The 22740-nt window shown below is 45.8% G+C and overlaps 1 protein-coding gene across 3 annotated transcripts in view; it reads right to left on the bottom strand.

Annotated features, from left to right (window-relative positions):
* Window positions 1-22740, bottom strand: part of LOC125460565 (voltage-dependent L-type calcium channel subunit alpha-1D-like) — a 556326-nt gene that overhangs the window by 197152 nt on the left and 336434 nt on the right. For all 3 annotated transcript variants that reach the window (XM_059649877.1, XM_059649878.1, XM_059649879.1), the window contains exon 28: window positions 10673-10831. In XM_059649877.1, the coding sequence (XP_059505860.1) occupies window positions 10673-10831 (159 nt within the window). The remainder of the gene's footprint in view (window positions 1-10672; window positions 10832-22740) is intronic.

Here is a 22740-nt window from a genome sequence, read left to right as displayed (position 1 = left end):
GTTGGAGATGATGGTTCGGTGCTCGGGTGTGGGGTCATGATCGAGGGGGCAGTAGGAGGTGATGTCGGAGAGTTGGCGTCTGGCCTCGGCGATGTAGAGGTCAGTGCGCCATACTACCACTGCGCCACCCTTGTCTGCGGGTTTGATGGTGAGGTGGGGGTTGGAGCGGAGGGCTGCCCGTTCTGCGGGGGAGAGGTTGGAGTGGGTGAGAGGGGTGGAGAGGTTGAGGCGGTTAATGTCTCGACGGCAGTTGGAGATAAAGAGGTCGAGGGAGGGCAGGAGGCCTGGGGGTGGTGTCCAGGAGGAGGACTTGTGTTGGAAGCGGGTGAAGGGGTCAGTGGAGGGAGCGTTAGGTTCCCGGTTGAAGAAGTAGGCATGGAGGCGAAGACGGCGGAAAAACTGCTCTATGTCCAACCGTGACTGGTATTCGTTGATGTGTGGTTGTAGGGGGACAAAGGTGAGCCCCTTCCTGAGGACTGACCGTTCGTCCTCAGTCAGTGGGAGGTCTGGGGGGATGGTGAAGATGCGGCAGGGCTCAGTGTGACTGTCTTCTCTGCGGTTGCTGGCTGTGGAGGTTGTGGGCGGAGCGATGATGTCTTCGGCTGTGGGCGGGGTTCTGTCGGCGTTGGCTGTGGGCGGGGTGCCGTCGGCCGTGGGCGGGGTTCCGTCAGCGTCGGCCGTGGGCGGGGTTCCGTTGGCGTCGGCCGTGGGCAGGGTTCCGTCGGTGTCGGCCGTGGGTGGGGTTCCGTCGACGGTTGCAGGATCGGGGTGGGCGGCAGCAGCTGCGGTGAGGGTGGTGTGTGAGATGTTGTACCTGGAAGTGGAGGTGGTGACTGCAGCAGCGGTTCCGGAAGTTCTGTGGCCGGCGGAGGCCGATGTGACGTCATCGGTGGGGTCTCCGGCGGTGTCCTCATGGTCAATGGCGGCGGGTGCATGGTGGGGGAGGGGCAGGGACAGACTCGGGATTTGGGAGGCGCAGGAATCCTCTTGTGGGTGGCATCCTCCGCCGGCCACAGAACTTCCGGAACTGCTGCTGCAGTCACCACCTCCACTTCCAGGTACAACACCTCACACACCACCCTCACCGCAGCTGCTGCCGCCCACCCCGATCCTCCAACCGCCGACGGAACCCCGCCCACGGCCGACGCCAACGGAACCCCGCCCACGGCCGACGACATCATCGCTCCGCCCACAACCTCCACAGCCAGCAACCCCAGAGAAGACTGTCACACTGAACCCTGCCGCATTTTCACCATCCCCCCAGACCTCCCACTGACTGAGGACGAACGGTCAGTCCTCAGGAAGGGGCTCACCTTTGTCCCCCTACAACCACACATCAACGAATACCAGTCACGGTCGGACATAGAGCAGTTTTTCCGCCGTCTTCGCCTCCATGCCTACTTCTTCAACCGGGAACCTAACCCTCCCTCCACTGACCCCTTCACCCGCTTCCAACACAAGTCCTCCTCCTGGACACCACCTCCAGGCCTCCTGCCCTCCCTCGACCTCTTTATCTCCAACTGCCGTCGAGACATTAACCGCCTCAACCTCTCCACCCCTCTCACCCACTCCAACCTCTCCCCCGCAGAACGGGCAGCCCTCCGCTCCCACCCCCACCTCACCATCAAACCCGCAGACAAGGGTGGCGCAGTGGTAGTATGGCGCACTGACCTCTACATCGCCGAGGCCAGACGCCAACTCTCCAACACCACCTCCTACCGCCCCCTCGATCATGACCCCACACCCGAGCACCAAACCATCATCTCCAACACCATTCACGACCTCATCAGCTCAGGGGACATCCCACCCACAACCTCCAACCTCACTGTTCCCCAACCCCGCACGGCCCGTTTCTATCTCCTTCCCAAAATCCACAAACCTGCCTGCCCTGGTCGACCCATCGTCTCAGCCTACTCCTGCCCCACCGAACTCATCTCCACCTATCTGGACTCCATTTTCTCCCCTTTGGTCCAGGAACTCCCCACCTACGTCCGTGACACCACCCACGCCCTCCACCTCCTCCAGGGCTTCCAATTCCCTGGCCCCCAACACCTCATCTTCACCATGGACGTCCAGTCTCTATACACCTGCATTCCGCATGCAGATGGCCTCAAGGCCCTCCGCTTCTTCCTGTCCCGCAGGCCCGACCAGTCCCCTTCCACCGACACCCTCATCCGCCTAGCTGAATTCGTCCTCACCCTCAACAACTTCTCTTTTGACTCCTCCCACTTCCTACAGACTAAGGGGGTGGCCATGGGCACCCGCATGGGCCCCAGCTATGCCTGCCTCTTTGTAGGTTATGTGGAACAGTCCCTCTTCCGCACCTACACAAGCTCCAAACCCCACCTCTTCCTCCGGTACATTGATGACTGTATCGGCGCCGCCTCTTGCTCCCCAGAGGAGCTCGAACAGTTCATCCACTTCACCAACACCTTCCAACCCAACCTTCAGTTCACCTGGGCCATCTCCAGCACATCCCTCACCTTCCTGGACCTCTCAGTCTCCATCTCAGGCAACCAGCTTGTAACTGATGTCCATTTCAAGCCCACCGACTCCCACAGCTACCTAGAATACACCTCCTCCCACCCAACATCCTGCAAAAATTCCATCCCCTATTCCCAATTCCTCCGCCGCATCTGCTCCCACGATAAGACATTCCACTCCCGCACATCCCAGATGTCCAAGTTCTTCAAGGACCGCAACGTTCCCCCCACAGTGATCGAGAACGCCCTTGACCGCGTCTCCCGTATTTCCCGCAACACATCCCTCACACCCCGCCCCGCACCCCCCCCCCCCCTCAACCGCCCAAAGAGGATCCCCCTCGTTCTCACACACCACCCTACCAACCTCCGGATACAACGCATCATCCTCTGACACTTCCGCCATTTACAATCCGACTCCACCACCCAAGACATTTTTCCATTCCCACCCCTGTCTGCTTTCCGGAGAGACCACTCTCTCCGTGACTCCCTTGTTCGCTCCACACTGCCCTCCAACCCCACCACACCCGGCACCTTCCCCTGCAACCGCAGGAAATGCTACACTTGCCCCCACACCTCCTCCCTCACCCCTATCCCAGGCCCCAAGATGACATTCCACATTAAGCAGAGGTTCACCTGCACATCTGCCAATGTGGTATACTGCATCCACTGTACCCGGTGTGGCTTCCTCTACATTGGGGAAACCAAGCGGAGGCTTGGAGACCGCTTTGCAGAACACCTCCGCTCAGTTTGCAACAAACAACTGCACCTCCCAGTCGCAAACCATTTCCACTCCCCCTCCCATTCTCTAGATGACATGTCCGTCATGGGCCTCCTGCACTGCCACAATGATGCCACCCGAAGGTTGCAGGAACAGCAACTCATATTCCGCCTGGGAACCCTGCAGCCTAATGGTATCAATGTGGACTTCACCAGTTTCAAAATCTCCCCTTCCCCTACTGCATCCCTAAACCAGCCTAGTTCGTCCCCTCCCCCCACCTCACCACACAACCAGCCCAGCTCTTCCCCCCCCACCCACTGCATCCCAAAACCAGTCCAACCTGTCTCTGCCTCCCTAACCGGTTCTTCCTCTCACCCATCCCTTCCTCCCACCCCAAGCCGCACCCCCATCTACCTACTAACCTCATCCCACCTCCTTGACCTGTCCGGCTTCCCTGGACTGACCTATCCCCTCCCTACCTCCCCACCTATACTCTCTCCACCTATCTTCTTTTCTCTCCATCTTCGGTCCGCCTCCTCCTCTCTCCCTATTTATTCCAGTTCCCTCCCCCATCCCCCTCTCTGATGAAGGGTTTAGGCCCGAAACGTCAGCTTTTGTGCTCCTGAGATGCTGCTTGGCCTGCTGTGTTCATCCAGCCTCACATTTTATTATCTTGGAATTCTCCAGCATCTGCAGTGCCCATTATCTCTGATAGTATGTCAGATGTCTCTACTTCACAAAACTTTTCTAAAATCATCAAACTTCTGCAGCTCAACCACAACTTAACAGTAGGCAAAATCAAAAATCACGTAACACCAGGTTATAGTCCTGCAGGTTTATTTGAAATTGTACACTTTGAGCACTGATCCTTTGTCAGGTGCAGGGAAAGAGGGCACCCAGATACAGAGTTTATAAAAAGAGAGGTCAAAGGATCCTGCTATTGGTGCAAGTGGAGTGAATGAACATAAAATGGCTGATGGAGAACTCTGTGAGAAAGAAGACAAATATTTCGATTGATTGAGATGCAAACTTTACAGAATCTGTTTCAAGTCACTGTCCTGAGATAATTGAAGGTTTTATTAGTGTCTGCCTACCTTTCCAAACTTCAATCAGGCAGAGATACAAAAGGTGACATCTCAGCTCGGACAATGAATTGTAGGTGTGAGGTCTCATTCAGAATCTGTGACTGACTTTTAATCTGGAATCAGGCTGGTTTTATTCCAAAGCAGGAATTTATAAAATGCCACACTGACGGTGACTACACTATAGCACAAATATGAACCCAAAAATCACAGTTGAGGCCGTCTTCATGGCTACAGAACTTGGGTACCATTCTCTGCTTGGCAATTCTGCCTTGTTGTATATTGCAAAGTCCACCTTGGAGGATGCTTACCCGAGGATTGGAGGCTGTGGGGCCTTGACCACTGAAGTGTTCCCTGACTGGGAGGGGACACTCCTGCCTGGTGATTGTTGCGTGGTGTCCATTCATCCATTTTCAAGCATCTGCATAGTCTTGCCAATATATCATGCCTTGAGGTATCCCTGGCTGCAGCGGATGAGATAAACATTGAACCAGTCACACGAGTGTCTGCTGTGTACATGGTGATAGTGTTAAATGTCGATAATCTGACATGTCTTGCAGTTGTTCCCATAGCATGGTTGTGTGGTGTTATGGTCAGTCCTGTCGTGAAGGCTGGGTAGCTTGCTGTGATCAATGGTCTGTTTAGGGTTTGGCAGTTTTTGAAGGTGAGAAGTAGGGGCATAGGGAATACCTTGGTAAGGTGCCCATCGTCATCGATGACATGTTGAAGGCTGCAAAGACCAAAAAGAAGATCAAGGTGTAGTTTCTCCACTCCAGGGAAGTACTGGACAATGAAGGGTGCTCTATTGGTTGTATAATGTCTTCTGAAGAGGTCGCTGTGGTTTTCTTTGCTGCAGCATGTTAGAATGGTAATCAATAAGCCGAGCATTATACCCAATTCTTATAAGGGCATCCCTAAACCTTCAGGTGTCCATCGCATTCCCCCTCATCTGATCAGATCCTGGGCTTGTCCTTCAGGGATGGTGTTTTCAATACATTTCGGGTAGAAGGTAGAGAAGTGCAGCATTGTGAGGTTATCTGTGGGCTTGCAGCAGAGTGAAGTACTGAGGTGTCTGTCTCCGAAGGAAATGCGTGTGTTCAAGAATGAGACTACTTCTAAAGAGTAGTCCAAGGTAAATCTGATAGCAGGATGAAACTTGTTGATATTACTATGTAGTTCTTTCAGTGATTCCTCACCATGAGTACAAAGGAAGAAAATATCATCAATGTATCTGGTATATCGTGTTTGTTGGAGGTCTTGTGCAGCAAAGGAGTTTTGTTTGAACTTGAAAGTGTTGGCATATTGGGCGTGCTGGTGTGAAGTGCCAAAACATCCATTGTGACGAAGAATATTCTTGGTTCAACTGGTCCATGTTTCTGGTCTGATTTTAAGAACATAGAACATTACAACACAGTACAGGCCCTTCGGCCCTCGATGTTGTGCCGACCTGTCATACCAATCTCAAGCCCATCTAACCTACACTATTCCATGTACGTCCACATGCTCATCCAATGACGACTTAAATGTACCCAAAGTTGGCGAATCTACTACTGTTGCAGGCAAAGCGTTCCATTCCCTTACTACTCTCCAAGTAAAGAGGCTACCTCTGACATCTGTCCTATATCTTTCACCCCTCAATTTAAAGCTATGCCCCCTCGTGCTCGCCATCACCATCCTAGGAAAAAGGTTCTCCCTATCCACCCTATCTAACCCTCTGATTATTTTATATGTCTCAATTAAGTCACCTCTCAACCTTCTTCTCTCTAACGAAAACAGCCTCAAGTCCCTCAACCTTTCCTTGTAAGACCTTCCCTCCATACCAGGCAACATCCTAGTAAATCTCCTCTGCACCCTTTCCAAAGCTTCCACATCCTTCTTATAATGCAGTGACCAGAACTGTACGCAATACTCCAAGTGCGGCCGCACCAGAGTTTTGTACAGCTGCAGCTTAACCTCTTGGTTCCGGAACTTGATCCCTCTATTAATAAAAGCTAAAACACTATGCCTTCTTAACAGCCCTGTCAACCTGGGTGGCAACTTTCAAGGATCTGTGTACATGGACACAGAGATCTCTCTGCTCATCTACACTACTAAAAATCTTAGCATTAGCCCAGTACTTTGCCTTCTGGTTACTCCTACCAAAGTGCATCACCTCACACTCGTCTGCTTTAAACTCCATTTTCCACCTCTCAGCCCAGCTCTGCAGCTTATCTATGTCTCTGTGCAACCTACAGCATCCTTCATCACTATCCACAACTCCACCGACCTTAGTGTCGTCTGCAAATTTACTAACCCATCCTTCTACGCCCTCATCCAGGTCATTTATAAAAATGACAAACAGCAGTGGACCCAACACCGACCCTTGCAGTATACCATTAGTAACTGGTCTCCAGGATGAACATTTCCCATCAACTACCACCCTCTGTCTTCTTTCAGTAAGCCAATTTCCGATCCAAACTGCTATATCTCCCACAATTCCATTCCTCCGCATTTTGTACAATAGCCTACTGTGGGGAACTTTATCGAACACCTTGCTGAAATCCATATACACCACATCAACCAGTTTACTCTCATCTACCTATTTGGTCACCTTCTCAAAAGAACTCAATAATGTTTGTGAGGCACGACTTACCCTTCACAAAACCGTGCTGACTATCCCTAATCAATTTATTCTTTTCTAGATGATTATAAATCCTATCCGTTATAACCTTTTCCAACACTTTACCAACAACTGAGGTAAGGCTCACTGGCCTATAATTACCAGGGTTGTCTCTACTCCCCTTCTTGAACAGGGGAACCGCATTTGTTATCCTCCAGTCATCTGGCACTATTCCTGTAGACAATGACGAGTTAAAGATCAATGCCAAAGGCTCGGCAATCTCCTCCCTGGCTTCCCAGAGGATCCGAGGATAAATCCCATCTGGCCCAGGGGACTTATCTATCTTCACCCTCTGTAGGATTTCTAATACCTCTTCCTTGTGAACCTCAATCCCACCTAGTCTAGTAGCCTCTCTCTCAGTACTCTCCTCGACAACATTGTCATTTTCTAGAGTGAATATTGTCGAAAAATATTCATTTAGTGCTTCCCCTATCTCCTCTGACTCCACACACAACTTACCACTACTATCCTTGATTGGCCCTAATCTTACTTTCATCATTCTTTTATTTCTTAAATACCTGTAGAAAGCCTTAGGGTTTACCCTGATCCTTTCTGCCAACACCTTCTCATGTCTCCTCCTGGCTCTTCTGAGCTCTCTCTTTAGGTCTTTCCTGGCTACCTCGTAGCCCTCAAGCACCCTAACTGACCCTTCACATCTCATCCTAACATAAGCCTTCTTCTTCCTCTTGACCAAAGATTCCACCTCCTTCATAAACCACAGCTCCCCTGCTCTTCAGCTTCCTCCCTGCCTGACAGGTACATACTTATCTCGGACACACAGGAGCTTTTCCTTGAATAAGCTCCACAGTTCTAACGTACCCATCCCCTGCAGTTTTCTTCCCCATCCTATGCTCCCTAAATCTTGCCTAATCTCATCGTAATTGCCTTTCCCCCCACCTATATCTCTTGCCCAGTGGTATACACCTATCCCTTTCCATCACTAAAGTAAACATAACAGAATTGTGATTGCTATCACCAAAGTGCTCACCTACTTCCAAATCTAACACCTGGCCGGGCTCTTTACTCAGTACCAAATCTAATGTGACTTCGCCCCTTGTTGGCCTATCTGCATACTGTGTCAGGAAGCCCTCCTGCACACACTGGACAAAAACTGACCCATCTGTAGTACTCGAACTATAGTGTTCCCAGTCAATATTTGGAAAGTTGAAGTCTACCCTGTCTCTCTCACTCCTATCGAGAATCATCTTGGCTATCCTTTCCTCTACATCTCTGGAACTATTCGGAGGCCCATAGAAAACTCCCAACAGGGTGACCTCTCCTTTCCTGTTCCTAACCTTAGCCCATACTATCTCAGTTGACGAGTCCCCAAACATCCTTTCTGCAACTGTAATACTGTCCTTGACCAACAATGTGACACCTACCCCCGCCCCCCCCCCCTTCTACCATCTTCTCTGTTCTTAAATGAAACATCTAAATCCCGGAACCTGCAACAACCATTCCTGTCCCTGGTCTATCCATGTCTCCGAAATGGCCACAACATCGAAATCCCAAGTACTAACCCATGCTGCAAGTTCACCCACCTTGTTTCAGATGCTCCTGGCATTGAAGTAGACACACTTCAAACCAACTTCTTGCTTGCCATAAAAAATCTGTAAAAATTCCATAGTATTGCCATTGAAGCTGGGGGTTCCTTGTACAATGGGTTTCAAGATGCCCACAACATAGCCAGGGAAATTCTCACATTGGGTCTCACTGCCTGATACGATGGGATGTCCAGCTATGTTGCTTTCTGCATCTTCAGAAGGCAGAATAAGTCCCCTATGTGAGAGGTACGTAGGATGAGATTGCAGAGGATCAAAAGTCTTGATCAGTCTGTTGAGTTCACAGGTGTGTTCTTTGGTCAGAACGGCAGATTGTTGTCTGTACTGTTCCCTGCTGTTCAGTTTTCAGTCCTTTCTAACAGAGTTCTCTGTCAGCCATTTTGTTTGACCACTCCACTCACACAAGTTGTATGATCCCTTGATCTCTCTGCCTATAAACTGTGTCTATGTGCTCTCTCTCACTGCACCTGATGAAGAAGCAGCATGCTGAAAGCTTGTGATTTCAAATAAACCTGTTAAACTATAACCTGATGTTGTGTGATTTTTGACTTTATCCACACCAGACCAACACCAGCCCTCCACATCATGGCTACCATTGGTAACTAAAGAGTACGGCAAAGATGGCATTGCCTGTGACTGCAGTGATAAGTGTTTTCAGTGTAGAGCTCGGCTGGAGTATGTGAAATTTGTAGCATCTCCCTGCATGAGATGCTACTGCATCATAAGGTAGGTTACTGAGTCTATAACCTTCCAGAAAGAAGCAAAAACAACATGCACAGCTTCATGATTGCAGGCTTCCCCATGCAGGACACTATTCTTTGTACACAAGACACGTTGCAGGTGCAGTACGTAAATCCTAAGATATATCAGGCTCCGAAATTAATAAGGACAGAAGGCATACTATTCCTGTAATAACCAGCATGCAACTATGAACAGCATATCATGCAGATATTGCCAAGTAACCTGGCTGGTCATGATACTGCAGCCAATTGTGTCATCATCATTTTAAAATGTTACCTCTATTTGTCTCTCCACGGATGCTGTCAAAACTATTAAGATTCACCAGCATTTTTTTCTACTTGAGATTTCTAGCATCTGCAGTATGTTATGTTTATTTCAGTGTACAACTCTTAGGTAATGGAGCAACGTAAAGAACAAGAAGGAGGATATCATGAGGGTTGTGGCTAAAACAGGAGTTGCATGCTACCATTATCAGCTGCTTGTAAATCAGAAGGGGAGGAAGTAAAATGTTGAAAGACGATTGAATAGGAGGATTCTATCATTTTCAATGGTTTCAACCTTTCTGTTGGCTGCAACCTCATCTTCTTCAGCTGCGCCCATCTCTCACCTGTCAGATCCCATTGCCTCTGGTTAAGCGATACCTTGTCTTGCAAGAATGGAGGAGTGTCAGTGAGTGCTGTTGATTAAGATTGCTGCTGGGTAAATGATGGGATCATTGAGCACAGAACAAGTGTACGAAGCTGATGGTACAGCTGGTGGGAAATGACAGTTGAAGATATTAATTGACCTGATTGCTCACGTGAGGTCAGTGGACTTTTAGCAGCACTGTGTTCAGGTTCACGGGGCTATCTGGTCTAACTCCCTTCATTTGTCTGAAGAACCTCCTGACTCAGATGTGGATAGATAACATCCTCTCCTCCTCCTCCGCTTGACCTTCTGCAACATGGCCTCAAGTGTAGAGCAAAGCAACATAAAATCTTAGAGTCTGCCCTCATTCCATGGGCCAGGCAATTAGGAGTTTCCTAGATCAAACTCAATTTTAGAAGACCTCCAGCACCTGGTCCAGTTGCAATGCATCTTCCTTTTAATTACTGCAGACTGCTTTTAATTTGCAGCTATACAGCCACTCAACAACACAACTAATACTGGCTATCCACTATAATCATTTAATTTAGTAGGCGGTACAAAGACTCATGTGCATTTTTGTTGGAAACAATGGCCATGAGGTGACGCTGCATCATGATCTCAGCATCCGTTTTTGGGTTCTGACCAGCTTCCTGGGCCATATCTTTAAATTAATTACACAAACAATACTAAATATTTTCTTAACTGTAATTTATAAACAAACATATTTCCAAAAATTTGAACAAATTAGGACTATTAATCTAATATCTAGCTTTAGTAGTATGTTTTTGCATTCTTCCTACCTGTACAGCCAAGCAAAGCGTGTTCAACATGATGAGGACAAACATGATGTATTCAAACCCAGTTGAGTTTACCACATACCAAAATTTGTACTGGTAGGGGTTCTTTGGGATGTATCTGCGAAGTGGCCTGGCCTTCAGAGCATATTCTACACACTGCCTCTACAGAAACAAAAGAAAGTTTCCAGTGATCAACTAGTATGGCTTGTCCATGATACTTGAGAATCCACAAACTAAGAATATTTTCTAAGTAGCTTATTAGTATCTTAATAAAAATAACGAATAAAGTATCATCAACTGGTGTTCATTTCCATGGCCTCAAAAAATATCGCAAGTAAAAATGGTCTTCATCACAGCACAAAATAGGCAGTGTGAATGATTGATTTCGCAGCCATGTTTAAAATTGTTGTCAATTCACCACTATCTACGTATATGCTATATGCATAATTTTACCCCATTCATTTCAATGGATCTCAACAAACATGACACATCAGCTTCTACATTGCTTCCATTAAAGCAAACATCAACCTCACATCTAAATCTGAGCAATTTTACAGCCCCAACAATTTTGTAAAAATCAAACTCAATTTTCATAGTTTGATAAGGAGTCTCTTGCCATCAAATATTTCACTCCTTTAGTATAGATGTATGCCGATACTGGAAGTTGTGTGAATAAGTGTGTGGGAATTGTTGTAAATTTATTCAATTGAATATTCAGTCAGATTATCTAGGCTGCAGCAGTCTATTTCACATTAATTGTCCCATTACATGAGTGATAAAAATGATGTATCAACTCATAGTTTGTGTCACACTGTCTCTGTCTAAGCAACACTTAGAATTAATGCAATGCATTTAAGGTAGAATTACGTCTCAAGGCATTTCACGAATAAAAAAACATCCAATTACGGCAAGACAAAATGACAGAAAAACCAGGAACGCAAATTCACATGGGGCAAATAAATTTAATTATCAGGGTATACATTACACAACAATCTCTTATTTATTCCTCCCAGTTTACCCCAGCGGTCAAAGTTAAAATCTTGCCCCTCATTTTATGCTTTCCAATAAAATGCTGTTTCATTAACATTTTACAATACGCCTGATCAGGAAATATCAGTTAACACCATTGATATACAGTACATGGGAATTTTCAAACAAATCAATATAGGTTTGATTATTTAGTGCTATGATCCAATGTTGTTACACTCCTATGTTTGCACATTCAATGATGAAATAAAGGTAGGGCGTAAAATTGCTGGCTAAGTAAGATGAACAAGAAGACTCATTCTGCAGAATGAAATGCATTGCTGTAATTGATGGGAACGTATGGAGATATTTGCATCTCATAATGGTCATTTTGAGAAGCACAGTTAATACAGGAAAATGAATAGTACAAGATAAAAAGTAAATACACTGAAATAACTGTACACAGGCTGGCAACTTGCCAGCGAGTCACCCTGAATTTGCTGGTGCACAGTACATTGGCTGGGGCCAGCCAGCTGAGTCAGTTCACTGAACTAAGGAGATTCCAAATCCCCTGTAAGTATGGGGCAGCCAGGGCTTCCTGGTTGGGTTGTTTACCTGGGCCAATCAAGGATCTCGTAGTCAACAAGATCCACCTGGTTACAATCACTACATGCCGATTCCCCCACCACGTCTGGGGATGTGGGCCTGGTTTTTCTCGTAACTTTTCCTGAGACATTTTCATTCCAAGTCCAGTTCCTTGGATTCAGGCTGGCATGGATGGCATTTACCGGACTGCAGCCTGTCTCTTCTATCCGGAGGATCTCAGGGGAGTTTCCTCCTCTTCTTCTGGTGGTAGCAGCGTCAAGGGGGTATCCATCTCGGACTTGGAGGTTTCTTCAACATTAGATGGAGGGGCATGTCCTACAGTTTCTGACAGGTCTTCGCGCTGTTCTGAGGGCCCAGGTATGTTTTGCACTTGCCCTGTTTGAGAGATTACAGTTTTCAGGTGATCCACATTTGTTCAGGACTGTCTCACTTACCCAAAATTTCTAAGTCATGGGACTTGACCTTGCATCAACCTCACCTCGTACACAAACAGGGCCATTCCCAAGGTTCCATCACCCCTGAATTAAATTGTCTCTCTTGCTTAGAGGAACCACGTGGCCAGTGTTGGCTTTCTTTCTGCCGTTTCACCCTAAAGCTGTGTCTGGAAATATCAGGTTTAACCTGGTGTAAGTGTTCTCCCCCGCAGGAACACTGCTGGAGCTATCTCTGTTGTTGCGTGCAGGGTAGTCTGATAACTGAACAGAAACTGTGACAGTGTGGTTTGAATAACACTGTAGACTGCTTCTTAAAGCCTGCCTTCAACACTTGGACCACTCTTTCTGTGAGACCATGAGATGATGCATGGTATGGAGTTGTCCTTAAGTACCGGATGCCATTCCACTTTAGGAAATACTCAAATTCCCTACTGATAAAAAACCTCCCATTGTCTGTGACCAATACTTCTGGGAGACCATGTATCATGAACAATGCTCGCAACTTCTCGATCATCTTCCCTGAGTTTGCTGAATGAACTTTATGTACGTCCAAGCACTTTGACGAGGTGCATTCAGCCCATGAAATACAATGTTGTGGCCATTACAGAAACTTGGGTAACTCAGGGACAGGAATGGTTGTTCAAAGTTCTTGGATTTAGATGCCTTAAAAGAAATAGAGAGGGTGGTAAAAGAGGCAGGGGAGTGGCATTGCTAGTCAGGGCTAGTATAGCAACTACTGAAAGGCAGTTTGAGAATGATATGTCTAGAGTCAGTTTGGGTTGAAGTCAGGAACAAGAAAGGAGCAGTCACTTTGTTGTTTTTTTTAATGGACCCCCTAATAGCTGCAGAGAAGTGGAGGAGCGGATTGGGAGGCAGATACCGGAAAGGTGCAGAAGTCACAGGGTTGTAGTGGGTCACTAATGGGTCACTTCAACTTTCCAAATATTGATTGGAAACATTTTAGTTGTAATATTTTAGATGGAGCGGATTTTGTCTGGTGTTTTCAGGAAGGATTCCTGACACAGTACATAGATAGACTAACACAAGGAGAGGCCATTTTGGATTTGGTGCTTGGCAATGAAACGGGCCAAGTGTTCGATCTGTTGGTGGAAGAACACTTTGGTGGTAGTGATCATAACTCTGTTACTTTTACAATAGTCATGGAAAAGGATAGGTACATACAGCAGGGTAAGGTTTATAATTGGGGGAAGGATAATTACAATTCTGTTAGGTAAGAACTAAGTAACATAAAATGGGAACAGATGCTGTTAGGGAACAGCACTACTGAAATATGGAGATTGTTTAAGGAATGCATACTGCATGTGCTCGATACATTTGTCCCTAGCAGGCAGGTAAGATGCGGTCAAGTGAGGGAGCATTGATTCTCAAGAGAACCAGAACGACTCGTTAAGATGAAAAAGGATGCTTATATAAAGTTTCGGAAACAAGGATCGGAAAAGGCTCTAGAGGGATACAAGTTTACCAGGAAGGAGATGTAGAAAGCACTTAGGAGAGCTACAAGGGGGCATAAGAAAACCTTGGCAGCTAGGATCAAGGAAAACTCCAAGGCTTTTTACATGTATGTGAGGAATAAGAGAATGACCAGGGAAAGAGTAGGGCTGATCAAGGATTGTAAAGGGAATTTGTGCATAGAGCCTAAAGAGATAGGAAATGACTTAATGAATACTTTTCTTCGGTATTCACAACTGACAGGGACCTAGTTGTAGAGGAGGACAGTGTGAAACAGGCTGGTAGACTAGAAGTAGTCAATGTTAGTAAGGAAGATGTACAAGGAATTTTGAGGAACTTGAAAATAGATAAGTCCAGTGGGCCTGATGGGATTTACCCAAGGATTCTACAGGAAGCGAGGGAAGATATCGCAGGACCTTTGGCGATGATCTTTTCATCCTCACTGTCTACGGGTATAATGCCAGAAGATTGGAGAGAGGCAAATGTCATTCTCTTGTTCAAAAAAAAGGGAATAGGGATAATCCCAGAAATTACAGGCCAGTTAGTCTTAAGTCAGTGATGGGCAAATTATTGGAAAGGGCTCTGAGAGATAGGATTTATGATCACTTGGATAGGCGCAGTTTGATTCGTGATAGTCAGCATGGATTTGCAAGGGGTAGATCATGCCTCACAAACCTTACTGAAGTCTTTGAAGAGGCGACTAAACATGTGGATGAAGGAAGAGTAGTGGATGTGGTATACATGGATTTATGTAAGACATTTGATAAGGTTCCCCATGGTAGGCTCATGAAGAAAGTAAGGAGGCATGGGATAGGCGTAAATGTGGCAGATTGGATTCAGAATTGGCTGCCCCTTAGAAGACAAAGGTTGTAGTGGATAGAAAATATTCAACATGGTGCTAAGTTACAAGTGGTGTACCACAAGGCTCTGTTCTAAGTCCTCTTCTACTTGGTTTTTTTGTAAATGATTTAGTTGCAGGAGTAGAAGGGTGGATTAGTAAGTTCGCGGGCGATACGAAGGTGGGTTGAGTTGTGGATAGTGCCGAGGGCTGTTCAAGGTTACAAAGGGACATTGATAGGATGCAGAGCTGGGCTAAGAAGCGGCAGATGGAATTTAACCCTGAAAAGTGAGAGATGATTCATTTTGGAGGGACAAATTTGAAAGCAGAATACAGGATGAACAGAAAGGTTCTTGGCAGTGTGGAGGAGCAGAAGGATATTGGGGTTCATATCCAAAGTTCCCTGAAAACTGCCACCCAGGTGAATAGAGTCGTTAAAAAAGCATATGGTGTGTTAGCTTTCATTAATAGAGGGATTGAGTTCAAGAGCCGTGATGTTATGCTCCACCTATACAAAAGCCTGGTTCTGCCACATCTGGAGTATTATGTCCAGTTGTGGTAGCCTCATTACAGGAAAGATGTGGAAGCATTGGAAAAAGGTGCAGAGGAGATTTACCAGGATTTGCCTGGAAGGGAGGGAAGGTCTTACAAGGAAAGGTTGAGAGAGATAGGGCTTTTCTCTTTGGAATGACGAAGGATGAGAAGTGACTTGATAGAGGTGTGCGAAATGATCAGAGGTATGGATAGACTGGGCAGCCAGAGACTTTTTCCCAGGGGGGAGGTAGCTACTATGAGGGGCATAGTTTTAAAGTCAGTGGCGGTAAATACAGGGGAGGCGTCAGAGGTAGGTTCTTTACTCAGAGTGTGGTCGGGGCGTGGAATGCATTGCCAGAGAGGGCAATGGAGTCGGCCTCATTAGGGGCATTTAAGCAGCTATTAGGTAGGCATATGGATGATAGTATAAGGTAGGGGTGCAGGTTAGATAGACTTTAGGAGTAGGCTAAAAGTTCAGCACAACATCGTGGGCTAAAGGGCCTGTACTGTGCTGTTCTGTTCTATGTTCTATGAAAGGACTAGCATAGTTGTCATGCAACCAAATCCAGGGTTTACCTCGCCATTACCACAAATGTGGGAGTGCTGCTGGTGGCAATGTTTGTTCTTGTTGGCACTCTGGACACTGCCCCACCAACGCAGCTTAGTAGGCATCTGTGCCTCGCCACTAGACATAGTTTCTTGCTAGCATCTTCATCTTTAAAACCCCTGGATGACCCTGGTGGACTTCAGCCAGTATCTGGTGGCAATCTTAACTCGGGACAATCACCCTTGCTCCTCATGGTAATATGCTATCCTACACAGTGATCTGGTCTCGCTGGGTCCAGAAAGATTTCTGTCCTGGTTGTGATGGCCCTTCTGTTTTCCCCCATTACCACTGGCTGTTTTAGCTTCACTTGGCAAGGATACTTGTGTCCACATTTGGACATTGTCAGTGGTGACTGGAAGGGTGTTCAGCAAGTTTAAAACCAAAATGGACTCTTCCAGCAGAGGCATCACCAATGGAGTATCTGCTGGTGGGAGGCAGTTCAAGGCAATTGCATGAGCCACTTGGCTTCCTAGATGATGTTCTAACTTGTATATGAGGGCCCAATGCTGAATTCTAACCAAAGCTATGGGCAGTACTGCCTTGTCTACCTTCAGTAGCCCTCGTGGGGATTTGTGATCTGTTATAATGACAAATTCCCATCCATAAAAGGTACTGATGGAACTTTCTCTCACCGAAGATGACTGCCCAACCTTCCTTCTCTATCTGGGCACACTTGCATTCGACATCAGCCAATGTCCAGAATCATACATAACTGAGCATTCCTCTCTGTTGAACCACCCGTGAGCCAATGCTACCCTGATACCGTAGGGGGAGGCATCATACGTCAGCACTGCCCCACTCTTAAGATTATAGTGGACTAACACCTTCAATGACAAAAGGTGTTTTTTCACTTCCCTAAAAGTTACATGTCCATTTCCAAGGCTGCCCCTTTGTCTATAGCCAGTATAAAGGTGCCAAGATAGAGAGCAGGTTATGTATGAATTTTCCATAATAATTCACTAGCCCAAGGAAAGACTTCAGCTCCAGTGCAGATGTGGGAGCCAGGGTTTCTTTTATTGCCCTCACTTTACCTTCCAAAGGGTGTAACCCTGTTCTGTTGACTCTGTAACCCACTTGGGCACTTGGGTACCTGGAACACAGTTTTTCCTTCTAAGGCATATGCCCGCCTGGGAGAAATACTTAAGCATTATGTCCAAGTTCTCCAAGTGCTCTTCTTTGGTCTTTCCAATTATTGGCACATCATCCAGATAAATGAAAACTGAAGTCGCCCTTGAAACATGTTCTCCATAGTCCATTGGAAAATGGTGCAGGCTGATGGTATCCCAAAATGGCAGTCTTGTATATAGGTATAAACCCTTATGGGTGTTAATTGTAGTGTACTTCAGGGAGTCCTCGCCCATGTGCAATTGCAGGTGGGCAGAGCTCATGTCCAGCTTTGAAAAGGGCAGCCCCCGCCTCCCAACTTTATGTACAAGCTCCCACAAAGGCAAACTGAGCCATCAGGCTTCATAGTAGGTATGATCAGTGCTGCCCTTTCCACAGACCGCACTGGTTTGGTGATTCCTTCATTCTCCAACCTCTGGATTTCAGCCTCTACTTTTACATGCAAGGCAAATGGCACCAGGCAAGCCTCTCAAAATTGTGGAATTGCTTCCTGGTCAACGCAAAGTGGCTTGGGTATTTCACTAGGGCTTTATTGAGGCATTTTCTAATTGGAAAATGTTCAGCCAGCCAATCAGGTCAATCTTTCTCAACCAATTCTGCCCCAATCAGCTTGGACCCAAGCCTTCTACTACCATCATTGTTAACTACGCCAACTGCTTCTCACAGGAGACCAGAACAGAAGTTGTACCCCAAATCCACAATGGTTTCCCAACATATGTTCTTCAGCCATGTACTGCTTTCTCCCATCACCACTGAAAATCTGCAGAGGCCAGTATTCCATCACTGAGTCACTCTTTATTTACTTATGCACAGTATACTGGCTGTGGGCAGATAGCTCAGTGTCAGTTCCCTGAACTAACACTGTTGCAGTTCCTCAACTCCACTCACATAGATTGTTATGTCTTCTGATCATACATCACTTCTTGCTACCAATTTATTCATTTCTTACTGAGCAACCCGACCTCCAGTGCTTATCTGCTTGTCCTTTCAAAAGGATACGTATCCGTGGATATTTAGTTCCCAGCCCTGATCTCCTTGCAGTCATGTCTTTCTGATGCCCTTAACGTCATACCCACCAATTTCAATCTGCACTACAAGTACATACTGCATGCATTTAAGTACAAACCTTCAGTCCTGCATTAACTGTCCTCTTTCCCAGTTATTTGCTCTGCCTTAAGTTGGATTCCTGACACTTTCCATCCTCTCTGTCCTATTACTTACTCTGGAAATTTATTAGCCTCTCCAGAGGACCCCCACCCACCCGTAAAGTCTGAACTAAGGAGATTCTGAAGCCCCTGTTTATATTGCCAGGGCTCCATGATTGACCCATGTTAACAACTTCAATCAGGAATCTCCTAGTCAACAAGATCCACCTGATTCCAATCAGTACACATATCAAGCATAAATTCACAACATCTCTTAATTTACAGATGAAGCTTTTGCCAGAACAGCAATTGGTGTGTCAAAGCCTAAGAGGACGATGTCTTGTACAGTTTGTAGGTGATGCCACTTATTGGTCAGACATTCTAAGAGCTTGGTTGAGGCTGCTATCCCTGTTTGTTGGTATTCTGAGAGTGAAAGAAATGCAAACAATTATGAGCAATTGTCATCAGCCCTGGAGGAAATACTGAAATGTCTTAGCAGTTTTAACCCTCAGATCTCATTAGAATGCCAACTGTTTACATCCACCAGAATGGATGGTTGTTAGGTCAGCAATTGCTTCCTCCTTCAGAAACTCAGGGGTGCCTACTGACATTAATGCATAAGGGTCGTAAAACTTGCAGAATTTCACATGATAGAAGTCAGTCAGGTGTAGGGCATTTTTCATCAGATGAAAGACTGTTTAAAAATTAACTGACGGAGATTTCAGGATTTTAGAGAGATTTGATGAAATGATCCCTAATAAATTGTTCTACTAAGCAGTGGGAGTTGCAAGATGACAAAACAAAAGATAATCATGGGAATGAAAATATTTATTTATATAGTAGTTAGAATGTTAAACTGTCTAGCCACAAGCTATTTTTGAAGTACTGTCTTAATTATTATAAAAAAGTTGATGAAATGGTTGTTTAAGAAAAACTGAAGATTCTCATGTACAAACAAGGGACTGCAATTAAATTTGGTTTGGGCAATATTAACTTTTCTCCAGCCATAGTGGGAACTGCCAATGCTGGAGAATCTAAGATAACAAGTGTACAGCTGGATGAACACAGCAGGCCAAGCAGCATCAGAGGAGCAGGAAAGCTGACGTTTCAGGTCTGGACCCTTCTTGCATCATCTTTTGTATGCTTTTTTTTTCCCCCCAGGAAGCACAAACTACTTCCAGATCATGCCTCTTCAATATGACAGCCAAAATATCAGCATGAATCACACTAACCATCAAACAGCTCACCCACTGGGTGACAGGAGGGAATTTGGGCAGTGGATGACATAAAAATCAGGCAGTGTGCCTTAAAGGGAAGAGTGCAATGTACAATGTGGTGCTCAACTTAAGGTCATGCTTTCAGATACCTAGTTCTTGAAAGCACCCAGAAGCTTGTAGAGAAGAAGCTTATCAGAAGAATGATTGTCCTCTTCCCTGCAAGTCAAAGAGCACTACACCAAACTGCCATATTCTGAGGTAGCTCGGCACATGAATATATGAACCTGGTGTTCTGGTGTGTGTCACTAGAAAATTCAAGACTTAACCTTGGCTGTTATTGTCAGCCCATGCCTGCACTGTTCTCATGCTAATAAAAATGGTAACTTGTATGATAGAGTTATTTTTCAGTAGTTAAGAAATTTGACTTCAGTGAACCAATTAGGAATTAAATATTTTGTTTAGTTGTGATCAGTTTTAAAACAATTTCTTCAAGGTCAAAAGCCAAGCGAACAAGGTCGAAAGTAAGCTCATGGACCTATGGTTTTATGGTCATTTTCAAGATTCAAGCTAAAGTAAATTGTGAAAATGCTTTCAAGTAAAAAGCTTTTACTCGAATACAGCCATGTTTTAAACTGGTTTAATTTTATAACAATGTGTATAACAGGCTGATGTATGTTATTGTGAATGGGTAATTACTTACTTCGTGCTTTAATTTGTTTCAGGCAAGAACAATTGTTGTGGAGTCACATATGGTTCCTTTAGTTAAGGGATATTGATAGATATTAGTGAATACTTCCAAGTATCACATTGTTCATATGCTAAGCTATCTTAAACTATGACAGTTTGGTGCCGTGCTCTTTGAACTGCAGGGAAGAGACTATTTGGGATGGTGTTTAATTGCTTAGAGGTGTCATCACATACTCGAGGCAGACACACAAATGGTATTCCTACTGTTGTATTATCAAAAAGATCAATAAAGTTGGCAAATTGATATAAACTGTTACAACAAGTTATGAAAGCTAAAGTTGGAGAGAACTCAAACTCTGACAAAAAACATCTCTTCAACACCTGAGAACAGCAGAACAAGGTAACATAGTTATCATGGACAGAAAAGGAATGAACACGATCATACAAGGGTAGATACTGTAGTTGTTTGGCTCTCTGACATTCCTGTTTCCCTTGTCATTAAGCTCTTCGCGATGAACAATGACTCATTGCTCGGACTTATTTGTTCAGATAATCATCCAGCATTGTGGTTTAAATCATCAAAAGCCTCTCGAAGTGGCTCTGGATGTGGATGGGTATAAAAATGGGAGAAATGACATGTTCCTGCCTCTACAGTAGCACCATGTATAAAAAGGCGGCTGGGCTTCTTTCCTACATACTTCAGTAACTCTCACTTTGATGGTAGGGCTACCACTCTATGGATGCTGCAATGTTCCTACTCCTGCCCTGCTCTGGACTGTATGTCCTCAATTGTTCCCACCCTCCAAACCAGCTGACAGACCCACTGCAGGCAATTGTTCATTCTGATCTGCATCTCATCTTAATAGGGAAGTTGGGATCAGGGAACGAAAATCCTACCCTGGCATTGTCTCTTGTCTTTTTGGTCCAACTAAGTCCCAAATCCATTTTAAGCAGAGATTGAGGAAGACAATCCAGTAGAACAGATGCTATCACTCGCCTTCAGAAGGAACAGCTAAGGACAATTAACCCATGACAAAAAAAAGTTGATTATTTCCACCTTAGTATTTGGCATAAAGGCATTTAATTGCAGGGTGGAAGGACAGAATGCACTGGAAGTTGGAACACAAGGAATTCTAACAGATTAGATCATGAGTGATTGATGATGTCAGGCTGTTTGTGGTCCTCCAGTGACTCTGCAACTAACTCTGTGGAACTGCTTACTTTTGCATCACAGAAGTCAAAAGATTCTCACCACTCTCATTGGACTGAAGTGTACTTCTGCTGTTGTTCAAGCATAAGACCAGAAGATAAAATGGTTGGAGTCATACCTAACACACAGGAAGACAGTTGGGGTTGTTGGAGGCCAATCATCTCAGCTCCAGGATATGTCTGCAGGAGTTCCTCAGGGTAGTGTCCTAAGTCCAAATATCTTCAGCTGCTTCATCAATGACCTTCCCTCCATCGTAAGGTCAGAAGTGGGGATGTTCACCGATGATTGCACAATGTTCAGCACTATTTGTGACTCCTCAGATGCTGAAGCAGTCCATGTTCAAATGCAACAAGATCTGGACAACATCCAGGCTTGGGCTGACAAGTGGCAAGTGACATTCGCGCCACACAAATGCCAGGCTATGACCATCACCAATAAGAGACAATCTAACCATCACCCCTTGACATTCAATGGTGTTACCATCATGGAGTCCCCAACAATCAACATCCTGGGAGTTATCATTTACCAGAAATTCAACTGGACACATCACATTAACACAGTGGCTACAAGAGCAGGCCAGAGGCTCGGGACACTGCGGCGAGTAACTCACATCCCGACTCCTCGAGGCCTTTCTGCCATCTATAAGGCACAAGTCAGGAGTGTGATGGAATACTCCCCACTTGGGGAATGAGTGTAGCCCAAACAACACTCAAGAAGCTTCACACCATCCAGTCAAAGCAGACCGCTTGAATGGCGCTACATCCCCAAGCATTCATTCCCTTGACCACCAACACTCAGTAGCAGCAGTGTATACTATCTACAAGATGCACTGTAGAAATTCACCAAAGATCCTCAAACAGCACCTTCCAAACCCACAACCACCTCTAGCTAGAAGGAGAAGGGCAGCAAATATACGGGAACACCACCACCTTTAAGTTCCCCTCCTAGTCACCCGCCATCATGACGTGGAAATATATCACCGTTCCTTCACTGTCACTGGGTCAAAATCCTGGAATTCCCTCCCTAATAGCTTTATGGGTCAACCCACAGCAGGAGGACTGCAGCGGTTCACGAAGGCAGCTCCGCACCATCTTCTCAAGGGCAACTAAGGATGGGCAGTAAATGCTGGCCAGCCAGCAATGCGACATCCCACAAACGTATAGAATAAAAAGTTAATATACTACCTCCAATACCTTTCTGATGAAATAACCTAATACATGGTACCTTATCAA

The sequence above is a fragment of the Stegostoma tigrinum genome, chromosome 11, assembly GCF_030684315.1.
Source record: "Stegostoma tigrinum isolate sSteTig4 chromosome 11, sSteTig4.hap1, whole genome shotgun sequence".
Taxonomy (NCBI): Eukaryota; Metazoa; Chordata; class Chondrichthyes; order Orectolobiformes; family Stegostomatidae; genus Stegostoma; species Stegostoma tigrinum.
This window is presented reverse-complemented; position numbering and strand designations above follow the sequence as displayed.